The sequence below is a fragment of the Vulpes lagopus genome, chromosome 5, assembly GCF_018345385.1.
Source record: "Vulpes lagopus strain Blue_001 chromosome 5, ASM1834538v1, whole genome shotgun sequence".
Taxonomy (NCBI): Eukaryota; Metazoa; Chordata; class Mammalia; order Carnivora; family Canidae; genus Vulpes; species Vulpes lagopus.
The window spans coordinates 22369215-22381897 of record NC_054828.1 but is presented as its reverse complement, the minus strand read 5'-3'; the positions used below and the strand labels follow the sequence as shown (position 1 = coordinate 22381897).

The window sequence follows — 12683 nt, the reverse complement described above, 5'->3', positions numbered from 1 at the left end:
GGCTGCCTCTCAGAGCTGCACCTTAGCAATAATGGCTTTGCTAAAAACCTACCTAACGGCGGTATCTCTCAGCCGGCAAGCAGGAGCTGGACCAGATCCTACATAAATCCTACGCGTCTACCGTTAATCTTGAGATCACGCAAAGGCGTAGCTTGCGGCTGGGCTCTGGCTTAAATTGAGTTCACCTAACTGCGTCCAGCCGGAGGAATTATTCATCGGGAGCGGGCGGCGGGGTCCGCGGGCTACCCGGAGCACCCCGGCGGCTCCGCATCTACCTCCGGGGCCGCTGGAGCTCAGGACTGCCGGCTGCAGGAGCGGGCTGGGGCGGCGGGCTGGGGCGGGCGCGGGGCGGGCGCGGGGCGGGCGCACCCGCGGCCGGGGTGCGGGCTGCACGCCCACGCACACTCATTAGGAACCTTGCATTTATTGAATGTCCGAGTTGGGTTAGTTCATTGGAAATCCCCGAGGAGGGTTCAATTTGCCCTTGTTTTCGTTGCCACTTTCTCTTTTTTCTTGGTTCGCTGAGGTTCCTCTGTGCAGCGTTTCCGCTTGGCCGCGTCCCCCCACCCCCGCTTCTCCCGCCTACCCTGCGCGCGCCCCCTCCCGTCCCCCTTAACTCTTTCAGCCGGGCTGGGGCTGAGAATGCGTTTGTCGCCTCCAGCCCATCCACTACGCAAAGCCATCTGAAAACAGAAAAGAAAGAAAAAGCACCACTGTGTCTAAGAATAGCGAGCAGGCAAAACCCCACTAATAACCACAGAGGAGAAAAAATAAATATATATATATATACACACATACATACACACACATATGCACACACACGCACAATATAAACGGTGGAGGGCGCGGCTAGGCTAGTGGATCCTGGTCCTGGTCCTCTAGGCCGGCTCCCGCTGCAATGGGAATTCCTGGAGCCAGTGGGGCGGAATACACTTACGATGGATCTATGGGGAAAGGTCGAGCTGATTGCTTTTCAAATACATCGCAGGGCTCCGCTGGCCGGCACCCTCCAAACACACAAGGACACGCTCGCTACTCGCTCGAATCCCAGCGGAGGGGGGAGAGAGGAGGGAGGGAGAGCGCGGAGGCAGGGGGGTGGGGAGCGAGCGAGCCGCGGCGGCGAGCGGTCCGTCTCGCACGCGCGGGCACCGCGCAGGTCCTGGGCTGCAGGTTTCCCAGATGATGGCATCCGAGAACTTAAACAAAGGGGGCCGCCGCCGGCGCGCGGCGGCTGCGGAAAGTTGCGGTGGCGGATTTCCAGGGAGCGCGGCCGCGACCCGAGCCCTCGGCGAGGCGAGCTCTCCCTTTCCACCCCCGCCGAGGCAGAGGCGGGGGCCGGCGGGCGAAGGAAGGGGGAAACTTTGAATCCACTGGGGATCCGTCTGCCTATAGGTATTAGCGTGAAGGGTGCATCCGCGCCGCGCGCTCTACAAACCTCGGGTGGGGGTGGGGCGGGGCGGGCGGCCACGCGACGCAGCACTAGGTGAAGTGGGTAGGTGGCTATTTTTCATGCTTTTTTTTTTTTTTTTTTTTTTTTCCTCTTTCCTCTCTCCTCTCTCTCCTCTCTTCATTTCCCTCCTGGTCCTAACCCCCCCTCCCCCTCCCCCTCCCCCCTTCCCTCCCTCCCTCCCCGTCCTCTCCCCTCCCCTCCTCTCCTCTCCCCTTTCATCCCCGCTTCTCAGACTGGTAGCGAACGCCGGGAGCCGCGGAGAGAACGCCAACCCCTCGGCCGGACGCTAAGAGTTAAGATGTGGCGGAGGGGGTGGCGGGGGAGGGGCGGAGAGGAGAAAGTGGCGAGGGGGAGGGAGGCCGGGCGGGGGCGCGGGGCGGGGGGCGGGGGGCGGGGGGACGACAGATTTCCAGCTTCTACGACGCTCTGCCTAAATTAAAAAGCAACCAATCGGAACGGCCGGAAGGGGGGCCGCGCGCCCTGAGCCAGTCATTCCGGGCCTGCCAATCACCCAGCGGGTAGCCAATCAGCGGGGGCCCTGGTGCTCGACTTCCTTGTATTTGGGAAAGTGTGGTGGTGGGTGCGCGCTCGCGGCGGAGGGTAAACATTCGACAGTCCCTGCTCAGAGAGGGAGGGACAGAGAGCGAACTGTCAGATCCCGGCGAGAGCGGGCGGGCGAGCGAGGGAGAGGGAGTGAGAGAGAGAGAGAGAGAGGGAGAGAGGGAGAGAGAGAGGGAGGGAGAGGGAAAGTGAGCGAGGGAGCGAGAGCGCGAACGAGGGCGCAGAGCGAGCTCCCGCTGCAACTCCGCTCCGGCTCGGCCAGCGCCAGCGCCGTCGGTGCACCCTGCGAGCCGTGCAACGTGCCCACTGGAGTGGGTTGTGTATCAAGGATCCCCTATATGCACACACACACCTCCACCTCCACCAATGCACTCTTCTTCCTCCTCCTCCTCCAGACAACTGCTGGGAAAAAAATAAAACACCAGCCCCAACCGCCAGCAACAAGGTAACAGAGCCATTCGACCTCATTTTTCTCCTGTTCAATTTTCTTCCTTGTTATATTTGTTTCCTAATTTCTGCCCAAAAGGAAAGATGTCGCATCAGACTGTGACTGTTGCGAGGAGAATGAAAGAGGACTCTTGTTTCAGAGGCAACCAAGAGCTCCGGCAATAGCAACTTCAGAGAAATGCACCATCGCAAGAAGTTTTCCTAGGACAGAGCAAAACTTGAAACGCAAGGACCAGAGGAGGAGGAGGAGAGCAGGAGCCAGCCTCTCCTCTCCGCACACGCGAGCAGCCAGCATCACCACGCCTTCAAGGACGACAAAAAGTTTTGCTACTCCGGAGGAAAACGAGAGAAATGTGTTCCTGAGGAGGAGAGCAGCGAGCGGGCGAGGCGAGGAGCGCTCCGGCTGCTGGGCCCCCGCGGTCTGGTCGAGGAAGAAAGGAGCGGCCGCTTTCTTTGTTGTCTCCCGTGAAACCTCCGCTTAGCAGGTGGACTGAGCCCCGCGCCCGGGCCGAGGATAGCGGGAGCCGCGGGAGCCGCGGGAGCCGCGGGGAGCCGCGGGAGCCGGCGCGCCCCGCCGCAGAGCCCGGAGCGCAGGCCCGCGCCCCGCCCGGCGAGCCCCGCTGGAGCGAGCGGAACGCGCCGGGGCTGGGGGGCGGCCACGACCCCCCCTGACGGGGGCGGCCACGGAGCGCGCCCCGAGAGGCGAGCCCCCCTCCCCGGAGCGCTGCTCCTGCTGCTGCTGCTGCTGCTGCTGCTGCTGCTGCTGCTGACCGAGGCCGGCCGGCGACCCCCGCGCCCTGCCGAGCGGCCTTGCAGCTGCAGCCGGGGGCCGCGGCGGCGGCGGCGGCGGCGGGGGCGGAGGCGGCGGAGGAGGCGGCGGCGGCGGCGCAGGCGGCGGGGCCGGCCGGGGCCCGGGGCGGGGGCGGGGGAGGAGGGGGGGGAGGCGGGGGGGGGGGGAGGAGGAGGCGGCGGGAGGCGGGGGGGCGCGGCGGCGGCGGCGGCGGCGGCCGCGGCTGCTGCTGCGGCGGCGGCGGTGGTGGCGGCGGTGGGGTGGCGGGAGCGGAGCGGCATGGCCACGGCGGCTTCTAACCCCTACCTGCCGGGGAACAGCCTGCTGGCGGCCGGCTCCATCGTGCACTCGGACGCGGCGGGAGCCGGCGGCGGCGGGGGCGGCGGCGGGGGCGGCGGCGGCGGCGGCGCGGGCGGCGGCGGGGGCGGCATGCAGCCCGGCAGCGCCGCCGTGACCTCGGGCGCCTACCGGGGGGACCCGGCCTCCGTCAAGATGGTCCAGAGCGACTTCATGCAGGGGGCCATGGCCGCCAGCAACGGCGGCCATATGCTGAGCCACGCGCACCAGTGGGTCACGGCCCTGCCCCACGCCGCCGCCGCCGCCGCCGCCGCCGCCGCCGCCGCCGTGGAGGCGAGCTCGCCGTGGTCCGGCAGCGCCGTGGGCATGGCCGGCAGCCCCCAGCAGCCGCCGCAGCCGCCGCCGCCGCCGCCGCCGCAGGGCCCCGACGTGAAGGGCGGCTCCGGGCGCGACGACCTGCACGCGGGCACCGCGCTGCACCACCGCGGGCCGCCGCACCTCGGGCCGCCGCCGCCGCCCCCGCACCAGGGCCACCCGGGGGGCTGGGGCGCCGCCGCCGCAGCCGCCGCCGCCGCCGCCGCCGCCGCCGCCGCCGCGCACCTCCCGTCCATGGCCGGGGGCCAGCAGCCGCCGCCCCAGAGCCTGCTGTACTCGCAGCCCGGGGGCTTCACGGTGAACGGCATGCTGAGCGCGCCCCCGGGCCCGGGCGGCGGCGGCGGCGGCGCGGGCGGCGGCGCCCAGAGCCTGGTGCACCCGGGGCTGGTGCGCGGGGACACGCCCGAGCTGGCCGAGCACCACCACCACCACCACCACCACGCGCACCCGCACCCGCCGCACCCGCACCACGCGCAGGGCCCCCCGCACCACGGCGGCGGCGGCGCGGGGCCCGGACTCAACAGCCACGACCCGCACTCGGACGAGGACACGCCGACGTCGGACGACCTGGAGCAGTTCGCCAAGCAGTTCAAGCAGCGGCGCATCAAGCTGGGCTTCACGCAGGCCGACGTGGGGCTGGCGCTGGGCACGCTGTACGGCAACGTGTTCTCGCAGACCACCATCTGCCGCTTCGAGGCCCTGCAGCTGAGCTTCAAGAACATGTGCAAGCTCAAGCCGCTGCTGAACAAGTGGCTGGAGGAGGCGGACTCGAGCACCGGCAGCCCCACGAGCATCGACAAGATCGCGGCGCAGGGCCGCAAGCGCAAGAAGCGGACCTCCATCGAGGTGAGCGTCAAGGGCGCGCTCGAGAGCCACTTCCTCAAGTGCCCCAAGCCCTCGGCGCAGGAGATCACCAACCTGGCCGACAGCCTGCAGCTCGAGAAGGAGGTGGTGCGGGTGTGGTTCTGCAACCGGCGCCAGAAGGAGAAGCGCATGACGCCGCCCGGCATCCAACAGCAGACGCCCGACGACGTGTACTCGCAGGTGGGCACCGTGAGCGCAGACACGCCGCCGCCGCACCACGGGCTGCAGACGAGCGTGCAGTGAGGGCGAGGGGCGCCGCGCTCCGAGGGCCGCCCCCCGCCGCCCCCGCCGCCGCCGCCGCCGCCGCCGCCGCCGCAGCCGCAGCCGCCTGCACCGCCACCCACCCCGCCGCCGCCGCCGCCGCCGCCGCCGCCGCAGCCGCAGCCGCGCAGACCCCACCCCGGGGCCGCTCCGGGCCCGGGCCGCGCCGCCGCCCTCCCCTCCGCCCAGAGACGAGCACGCCCGCCCTCGGAGGGAAACGGGAGAGAGACGCGGGCCAAGGAGACGTTGCTGCAGTCCGAGGAAGGAGGGGCGACACAAAGCAAAAGCGTGACAAATACCCAGACTGTTTTATATGCGTATATGTAACACACAAAACCGCAAGAGAGAAAGGAGGCGATCATGAGATCTCGTTTATACTGTGGTGGTGTTTCCTTTTTGTTTCTCTTTTTCTTTCTCAAGAAGGGTGAAGATGCCTAGCGCACCGAAACTGCACTCGCGAGGGTTTTCCCACCCTAGGAAGTCCTACACGGCAACGGTGGACAGCACCCAGCACCTGCCTCGTCCTCTCCTCTTAAAAAAAGAAAAGAAAAAAGAAAAAAAAAACAGCACTCCTCTCTCCTTTTCACTACCCCCTCCAAAGGGCTGCCTAAAGTGATCTATCGAAACTTTCTTTCCTGGGAGCGACCTGAAAGAAAGCAGAGGCACCGGGTTTAAATCAGGGGTGGACTCTGTGCTCCGGGGCCCTGTGTTTTCTTGGCCATGTTAAAGTCATTTGGGGACAAATTGACTATGAAATGGGAAGGAGAACACAAAGAACGGTCTTCAGGAAATAAAAAATAAATAAAAAGGAAATATTCACAGCTTCTGAAATTAACAGACTGAATAGCAAAGCCAAAAGTCAAAGTATCCTCAAAGTAACCTTGGAAATAGAGCATCACGAAAGAGCAGAGGGATGGGCGAGGGAGGAAGGGATGTCCTCCGAGGAGTGGGAGAGGGCCCGGCAGGCCAAGTCGGGCAGGGCGGGCGGACTGGGCGCGGAGCGAGGCCCTGCCACCAACCCCGGCTTTAACGGCGGTCACTCGGGTGGATGAGGCCTAAAGATTCCACCGCTAATATTTTTTTTATTAATATTTTTTATTTTTTATTTCTGGACTGACTCAGATAAAGAGATTTAGAAGGACTGAGCACCAGCCGATGCACTTCTCTGGACTTCTCTCCTCAATCCGTTGCCAACTTTGATTGAATGGGTGCTGTGGATGTGATTATATAATACTGCCATTTCCAAGCAGTGTTTTTGGTAGGTTTTAATAAACAGACTTTTCAAAAGACGGCAATATAGAATTGTTAGATCCGTTGTTGATCTAAAAATATTTGCTTTATATTTTCATTAAATGACTTCTTTTAATATTTTATTCAGAATACTTATGAACTGCTGCAAAACGGTAATTTATTTTTCCCCAGATCTTGTATTACGTGTTTTTTTCAGACGAGCACAAATCAAAATGAAATGAAAATATGGACAGTTGCTAGGTAGTAAGGGTATCTTTTGATGTGATCATTTGATTGTAATTTAATTTGAGTAGTGATTCCGTAAGAGCTGATCGAGAAAATAAATTTGTTAGAATGAAATAGTCTGTGTCTGATGCATAAACGCTATGTGGGAAGACAAGAGTTCTTTAGAAAATATTTTTTTACTAATGCCAATCCTTAAATGATAGCACTGAGGAAGGAGAGTCTGCTCCACCTAAGGTATATTTGGAAATATAGAGTAAAGGACAGTCATGACAGAAAGTGCTAGTACTTTAACAGAGTTGTCACTCCTTGTTAATCCATAAAGCTCACAACATTATTCTCTCCCTTGGTTTCAGTGGGTGTTTTTAGTGTGTTTATAGGTGAGATTGCCTAAAGACTAGTCCTTTTCTTGGAGATACCTGTGTCCTTTATCATCTTTACCAGAAGATTGGACTACATCACCAGTAAAAAATGTGCCACCTGGTTATTAATGGTTAATACAGAGCTTCCCCCCTAAGTTTAGCCTCTCTTTCCCTTCCCGTCAACCTCGCCATACTGCTAAGTTTCTTTCCTCTTTTTCTGAAGACTAATACTTGTAAAGAATAGCTGTCAAGTCTATAAAATATTTTTGTATTAATTACTGCCCATTAATAACTATATGCAATTCAGTTTAAATTATTAAGCTGTTCTGGTGTTTTGTTTTGTTTTGTTTGTTTTTCTTGTGCTGAAAGAATGCAGTTCTGAAATCCTGATGCTGGGCCACACACTACATTACCCTCAGTGTGATGACCAGCTCAGACTTAAGATTCTATTCTACATTTCTATGTTCCGGTCTTTCCCCAGTATGATTCCATATCTTCTTTACTGGTGCTGGGGCTTTGAGTTGTTTTGGTTTGTTTTTTTTTTTACTATTGGTTTTTGTTTTTGTTTTTGTTTTGTTTTTTTTGATCACTCTAGATACACCCTGCAGAGCGGTCACATTTATCAAGTTAATGTATCAATATTTACAATGTGGGAAAATGAAAGTATAATGCCTCAGGTTGTGAGTACTACAGATGCAAAAAGCTCTGCTCAGTAGAGTCCTTTCGTATTGTACTTAAAAAAAAGTATTTGGGAGTGATAAAGCAATGATTTTATGGATTAATTTAATCTCATTTAGCTGTCACACTTTCTACCTTCTCTCATCTTCCTCTCTCTTCCTCTGACATCGATGCAGGGGTTAAAAAATCCGGAAAACTGTGAGATCAACAAGGAACAGTCATTTCTTCTAGACAGACCCTGTGTCACTTTCATAAATCAAGCCCAGCCAGATGGCCATGTATTGGGTTGCATTATTTTAAACACCAAATCGTACTAAAAATCACAATCATTTTGATTTGTGAAATCTGAAAAAGGCCATATTTATTAAACAGAGAGAAGGAAAAAATGAAAACAAGAAACCACAATTTACTTTTCTTTGCCTTCTTGTTTCCTATTTCTCTTGCTATTGTAATCTCTCTGCCCAGCAGATTTACAACCTGGAGTGGGGGCCGGGGGTGGGGACAAGCTTCATCATTTTTTTGAAGGTCTACAGGGGCAAGCAAAGAAGGCCTTATGAGAAAGCTGAGGATTGGGTGTGGTGGTTTTTATATGGTGGATACTACTGGCACGTGAGATGAAATCCTATTTTCCCTACAGGAATGGCAGTGGTTGATTAGACAGAGAATGGGTCTATTTAAAATTTTAGGAGGTATTTGCTTACTTGATTTGGCTGACGACAAAAGAACTAACATTAGATTTCACACTGTTTTCTACTAAAAAGCAACCTTTGCTGATTACTTTGGAAGAAGCCCAGATTTAGGGGTAGCAGAGTAACTTTTCACTGGAGAAGATGGGAAAGAAAGCCCATTTTATTTCATCATTTTGCATTTTTAAAAGTGAGCTGGTGCTTGCACTCCATATTTTTTTTTTAAAAATCAACCCTTTGAATGTATTTACAAAATGAAATTCATGGTTGAAAAACAAAAGAGGGCAGCTATAACTGAGAGGTTTTGTGCTAAGGCTTATATTGTTACACATGTAAATAATGAAAATATTGTTATATATCACCAGATCTTTTTAATGAATTTGGTCATTGTGTTCCTTTGCAGCGCAAGTGTCTTGTGCTTCGTAAAGTGCCCATTTGTTTCCTCCATTTCAATCCACCCCCTCCTCCCCTTCCAACCCAAAGGAAAGTGACAAAGTTCTGTTCCATCAATCTGGCTAATCCCGAGCTGGGCCCATTTATAGTTTGCAGTGTCCTGTGGCTTCCTGATCAGTCGTCCAAGCCCCTGTCACCTCATTCACCCAACCATCTTCCCCTGCAAGTCTGGGCGATAAATCATTCAAGGTGTATTTAAAATAGTCACTTTGCTGTTGTTGCTCTGCCTTTTTTTTTTTTTTTTTAAGTACTTAGCCAAGGACTACTTCTTTGTTCCAAAATAGAACTGTTCGTTATTGATCTTAGAGATTCCCTCTGCTTCCCTGTAGCCTCCAGTGTTTGCTTATTACCATGCTCATAATCTGTTTTGTATGAACGGTTTTCAACATTCAGAGAATAATTGGTTCTAATATTAAATGCAGTATATACTATTGATAGTTTTATCGATAAGTGTAATATTTTAAATAATTTTAACAATTAAATTTGTTTTTTAAATTATATATTTGTAAAGTATTTATCCTGTTGGAAGCAACAATATATTGTTGTATTTATTCGTTTATTTTTGTAATAAATGATCAACCTCTTCAAGCTAAATCAAAAATGACACTTTTATATATTTATACAAAATGCATTTTAAGATATGGGCATATTTGCACCAATTTGTATGTAAATAGAGTCAGAGCCATCAATAACTTGTAGCTTTCAGAACTAAATTGAAGGAAGAAACATTCTCTCCACATGGAGTTTAGTTTGCCCAAGTTCCAGGGTAATTAATCAAACTCTAAAATGGATGCAACAAGTATTGGCACTGGATGCAGACTTGAAATTAATTATTTAGGAGGTGGACCTGGTTTTTTTCAAGGCAGAAGGATAGAAATGAAAGAATTCTCTTCTTTCATGAAATGCACGTGGCTGACTGGACTGATTAGAACAGATGCTATGTATCGGTGATAAAAACCTAATACCTGGCTGTGCTCAGACATCTATGCTGGGGGAAAGGTGTTGAGAGTTAAGACTTGGAGGCTCTCAGTGACTCAGAAGCAAGGTGATTGGAAAAAAAAAAGAGTTGTGTTATGTTTGCTTTTTAAAAATAGTCCTTGAAATGGCTGTGAGTGAAGAACCTTTCTCTGCTAGTCCTCTTACTGACAGCATGAGCAATCAGTACAGGTGTTGCTGTTGCTGATGTTGGTAAGAGTGAGGCGCGTCAGAGGTGTGGGGGCCACCTCTCCAGCTTTCAGAGTTCTGTAGGTCACTTGGTCATCTCAGTTCCTCAGGGCGGCTGTTGTTCCGAGGGCCTGAAGGTCACCCACGTGACCTCCCGACTGCAGGAGCCCCACCGTGGGCTTGATCTTGATTTCAGTAAGGAAATCAGAGGGCTCTGGGTTTGCCTGAACTTTCCAGTCTAGGAAAGGAAATAGTGCAGAGGCTGGGAGACCTGGGTGGGGGTGGGGGAGCGGAGATAGCAAGAGGGGTACTTGTGTAATCAGATTCTTTGATTTTGTTAGCCTGGCTCATGGCCTATTAATTAGATTACTCTCTCTTTCATTCTTGATTTCACATCCGTGTTTGTTCCTGTATCCTAAAATGTGGGCGCGAGCGTGGCTAGCAGGAGCCTATGATGTCACTGCCGGCCAGCGGCGGCCGCCTGGCCTTCTGGAGAGCTGTGGGCTGCGTTCTTTATGAGTCTTACGAGTCGGGTCTTCCTCGAGGAAGAGTTGGCTCTGGAAGTGACCTCAGAGGGGTCTGGGAAGAGGGCAACTGGCATTCTTGCGGCCGCCCGGTGTGCGCGCTAGTGTGTGTTTGTGTGTCTGTGTCTGTGCGCGCGCGTGTGCGCGCGCGCGCGCGCCTGGGTGCCGGGGAGGGGAGGGGGCTGCAGATATTCGCGGCCTGGACTCTCCAGCCCCAGGGATGCAGATGGCTTGCTCAGGTGCAGGGCCTGCCTCGAGTGCCATGGGGACCCGAGGAGCGGAGCAGGACAGCGCCGGGGCAGCGGGCGGCGGCAACCCAGCCTCTCCCCGGGACGCAGGGCCGGCCGGGCACCGAGGCGGGGCGGTGGCGGTCGCGGCGGGGTGGCCTCTCCCTGCCCGGCCCGGCCCGGCCGGCGGCCCGGCCCTAACAGCTGCTGCCAGTCCCACAAGTTGTTTTCCTCGTGGCGACCATTCAGCAAAACGCACGATCCTTTCTCAAAGATTTAAATTTCGCGGATGAATTACCATACACCGGTTGCTTAGCAACTAAATTCAAGCAGGCCTAAGAATATGCAAGCTTTTTGTATTCTCATTAATAAAATGCCACTCTGACACAGCAACCCGACTTTGGATCACTGCAACTTCTGTAAAAGCCGTAGGAGAATACAAACCGATCCTGCCATTTAATTACAGATCAAAATGGCTTGAAACGCGATGTTTTGTTCATCTATCTTCCTAAAAGCGATGTAAAAAAATAACGGCTTTTCAAGAGCAGTAGTAATTTTTTTTTTCTTTAATGGAGTTGTCTATCGGGGTTACTGATAATTGTCAACTGAAACTTTTTTGAAACACAGGTTGAGATACTCCTTTTCATCAGCATCTCTGCTCTCCCCCTCAGTGCCCCGTGCTCTGATCCTGCGCTCCTTCCCCAGCCAGTAACAGTTCTTATCCTAATTCTGGAAGTACTCGGGCCTTGGGAGCCCTAGAGACTACAGGGCAGCTGGTGGAGCAATCGACAAGGCCGGTGGCTGGAGAAACACTAAGACGTTGAGGAGAGAGAGAGAGATTGAGAAATGAAAACTTGCGAAAGTTTCCTTGGAAGGTCGGTCGGCTCAGGTTCCAGAGGTTCCGGCGAACACTTTGTGGCACGCAGAGGGGAATGAAAGGTAGAGATGCCTGTCGACCTCTGTGGCACGTTTGCGGATTTTCCGTGCTGGGGCCCAGCCTCCTCTCCCCGGAATTCGGTTGCCACCTCCCCTTCCGCGGACCGCAGAGTTCAGAGGGGCTGGGTTCAGGGCCTGCTGACTCCGGCTCTCCCGGAGACCCACCTCCCTGCTGCCCCAAGCCCTGGAGCCCCGGAGGAGACGTACAGACGGAGCGGGACCCCCTGGGTCTTCAAAGACTCTGGCCCAGCCCGGAGCCTGGGATTTACAGAAGGCGGGCACTTTGTGTGTCCTCCCGAAGGGTGCGGCGCAGGGACCGGGACGCGCGGGCTCAGAATGAGGGGCTAACCCTTTGCTCTACGCTGCCCGCCCGTGGGGGGAGCAGGGGTCAGAGAGGACTGGCCTCGTGCGCGGGGAGGTCGCATTGTTCGGGAGTGCGCCGAGATCTAGGAGGCCGGAGCTGTGCAGCGGGGGCAGGGAGGAGGAGGCCGGCGGCTTTGTGAAGTTTGGGGCCTCCAGGCCCTGCGCGCCGCACTCGGGAGTGCAGTGCTCGGGGAGCCCCGCGCACTCGGCTTCCGCGGGTGGGGGAGCTCGAGCCCCGGGGGGAACCCCGGAGGAAGGAGCCTGCGTGTGCCCGGCCCCGGCCTGGCCACCTCCCCGCGCCCCGGCCCCGGCGCCCCGGGCCTGCGCGGCGACACAGAGCCCGCTGCGGACGGGCGCGGGCCGCGGGGAAGGCAGGGGTGCCAGCGGCAGCGCGGGGCCGGTCCCCCGCGGGGATGACCGCGTGCCCGCCCGGCTCTTGGAGCGGTCACAGGAGGCCGCGGTCCGCTCTAGAAAGATCCAGGGGCAAAACTGAAACTCTCCAGATGGGTTCCAGTAACCTTCCCAGGGAGCCAAGCCCCTTCCTTTGCACTTTGGCAAACGTGAGAACTTTAGAGGTGGCTCTTCCCCCCCCCACCCCGGGGTCAGTCTGGACGCTCAAGGATACGATATCCAACCCGCCCCCCCCCATCAACTGCCTCAATTTTATCCGATTTCTTTATAGTGAACAGGAAAAAAAAAAGTGGAAATCATACCATAAGTTGAAATATTTGCTGTATTAAGTGCTCAGAGGCATTCGAGTTCGTTTTTCAGT

The 12683-nt window shown here is 55.8% G+C and overlaps 2 protein-coding genes across 2 annotated transcripts; both read left to right on the top strand.

Annotated features, from left to right (window-relative positions):
• The first annotated feature begins 1748 nt into the window (after window positions 1-1748).
• LOC121491744 lies at window positions 1749-3359 on the top strand. Its single transcript, XM_041756936.1, has 4 exons — window positions 1749-1790; window positions 1894-2050; window positions 2149-2456; window positions 2599-3359. The coding sequence occupies exons 1-4, from the start codon at window positions 1749-1751 to the stop codon at window positions 2938-2940; spliced, it is 849 nt and encodes a 282-aa protein (XP_041612870.1). The 3' UTR covers window positions 2941-3359.
• A 73-nt stretch (window positions 3360-3432) lies between these two features.
• Window positions 3433-5136, top strand: POU3F3 (POU class 3 homeobox 3). Its single transcript, XM_041756654.1, has one exon. It carries the CDS (start codon window positions 3528-3530, stop codon window positions 5025-5027), a length of 1500 nt encoding a protein of 499 aa, XP_041612588.1. The 5' UTR covers window positions 3433-3527; the 3' UTR covers window positions 5028-5136.
• The last annotated feature ends 7547 nt before the right edge of the window (window positions 5137-12683 follow it).

Excerpts from the sequence above, each read along its gene's own strand:
- LOC121491744 (XM_041756936.1), top strand. The coding sequence starts at position 1,749 with ATGTGGCGGAGGGGGTGGCGGGGGAGGGGCGGAGAGGAGAAA. Across the intron at positions 1,791-1,893 it reads GGAGGGGCGGAGAGGAGAAA|CAACCAATCGGAACGGCCGG; the intron begins GTGGCGAGGGGG and ends TAAATTAAAAAG. Across the intron at positions 2,051-2,148 it reads GTGCGCGCTCGCGGCGGAGG|AGAGAGAGAGAGAGAGGGAG; the intron begins GTAAACATTCGA and ends AGAGGGAGTGAG.
- POU3F3 (XM_041756654.1), top strand. The coding sequence starts at position 3,528 with ATGGCCACGGCGGCTTCTAACCCCTACCTGCCGGGGAACAGCCTGCTG.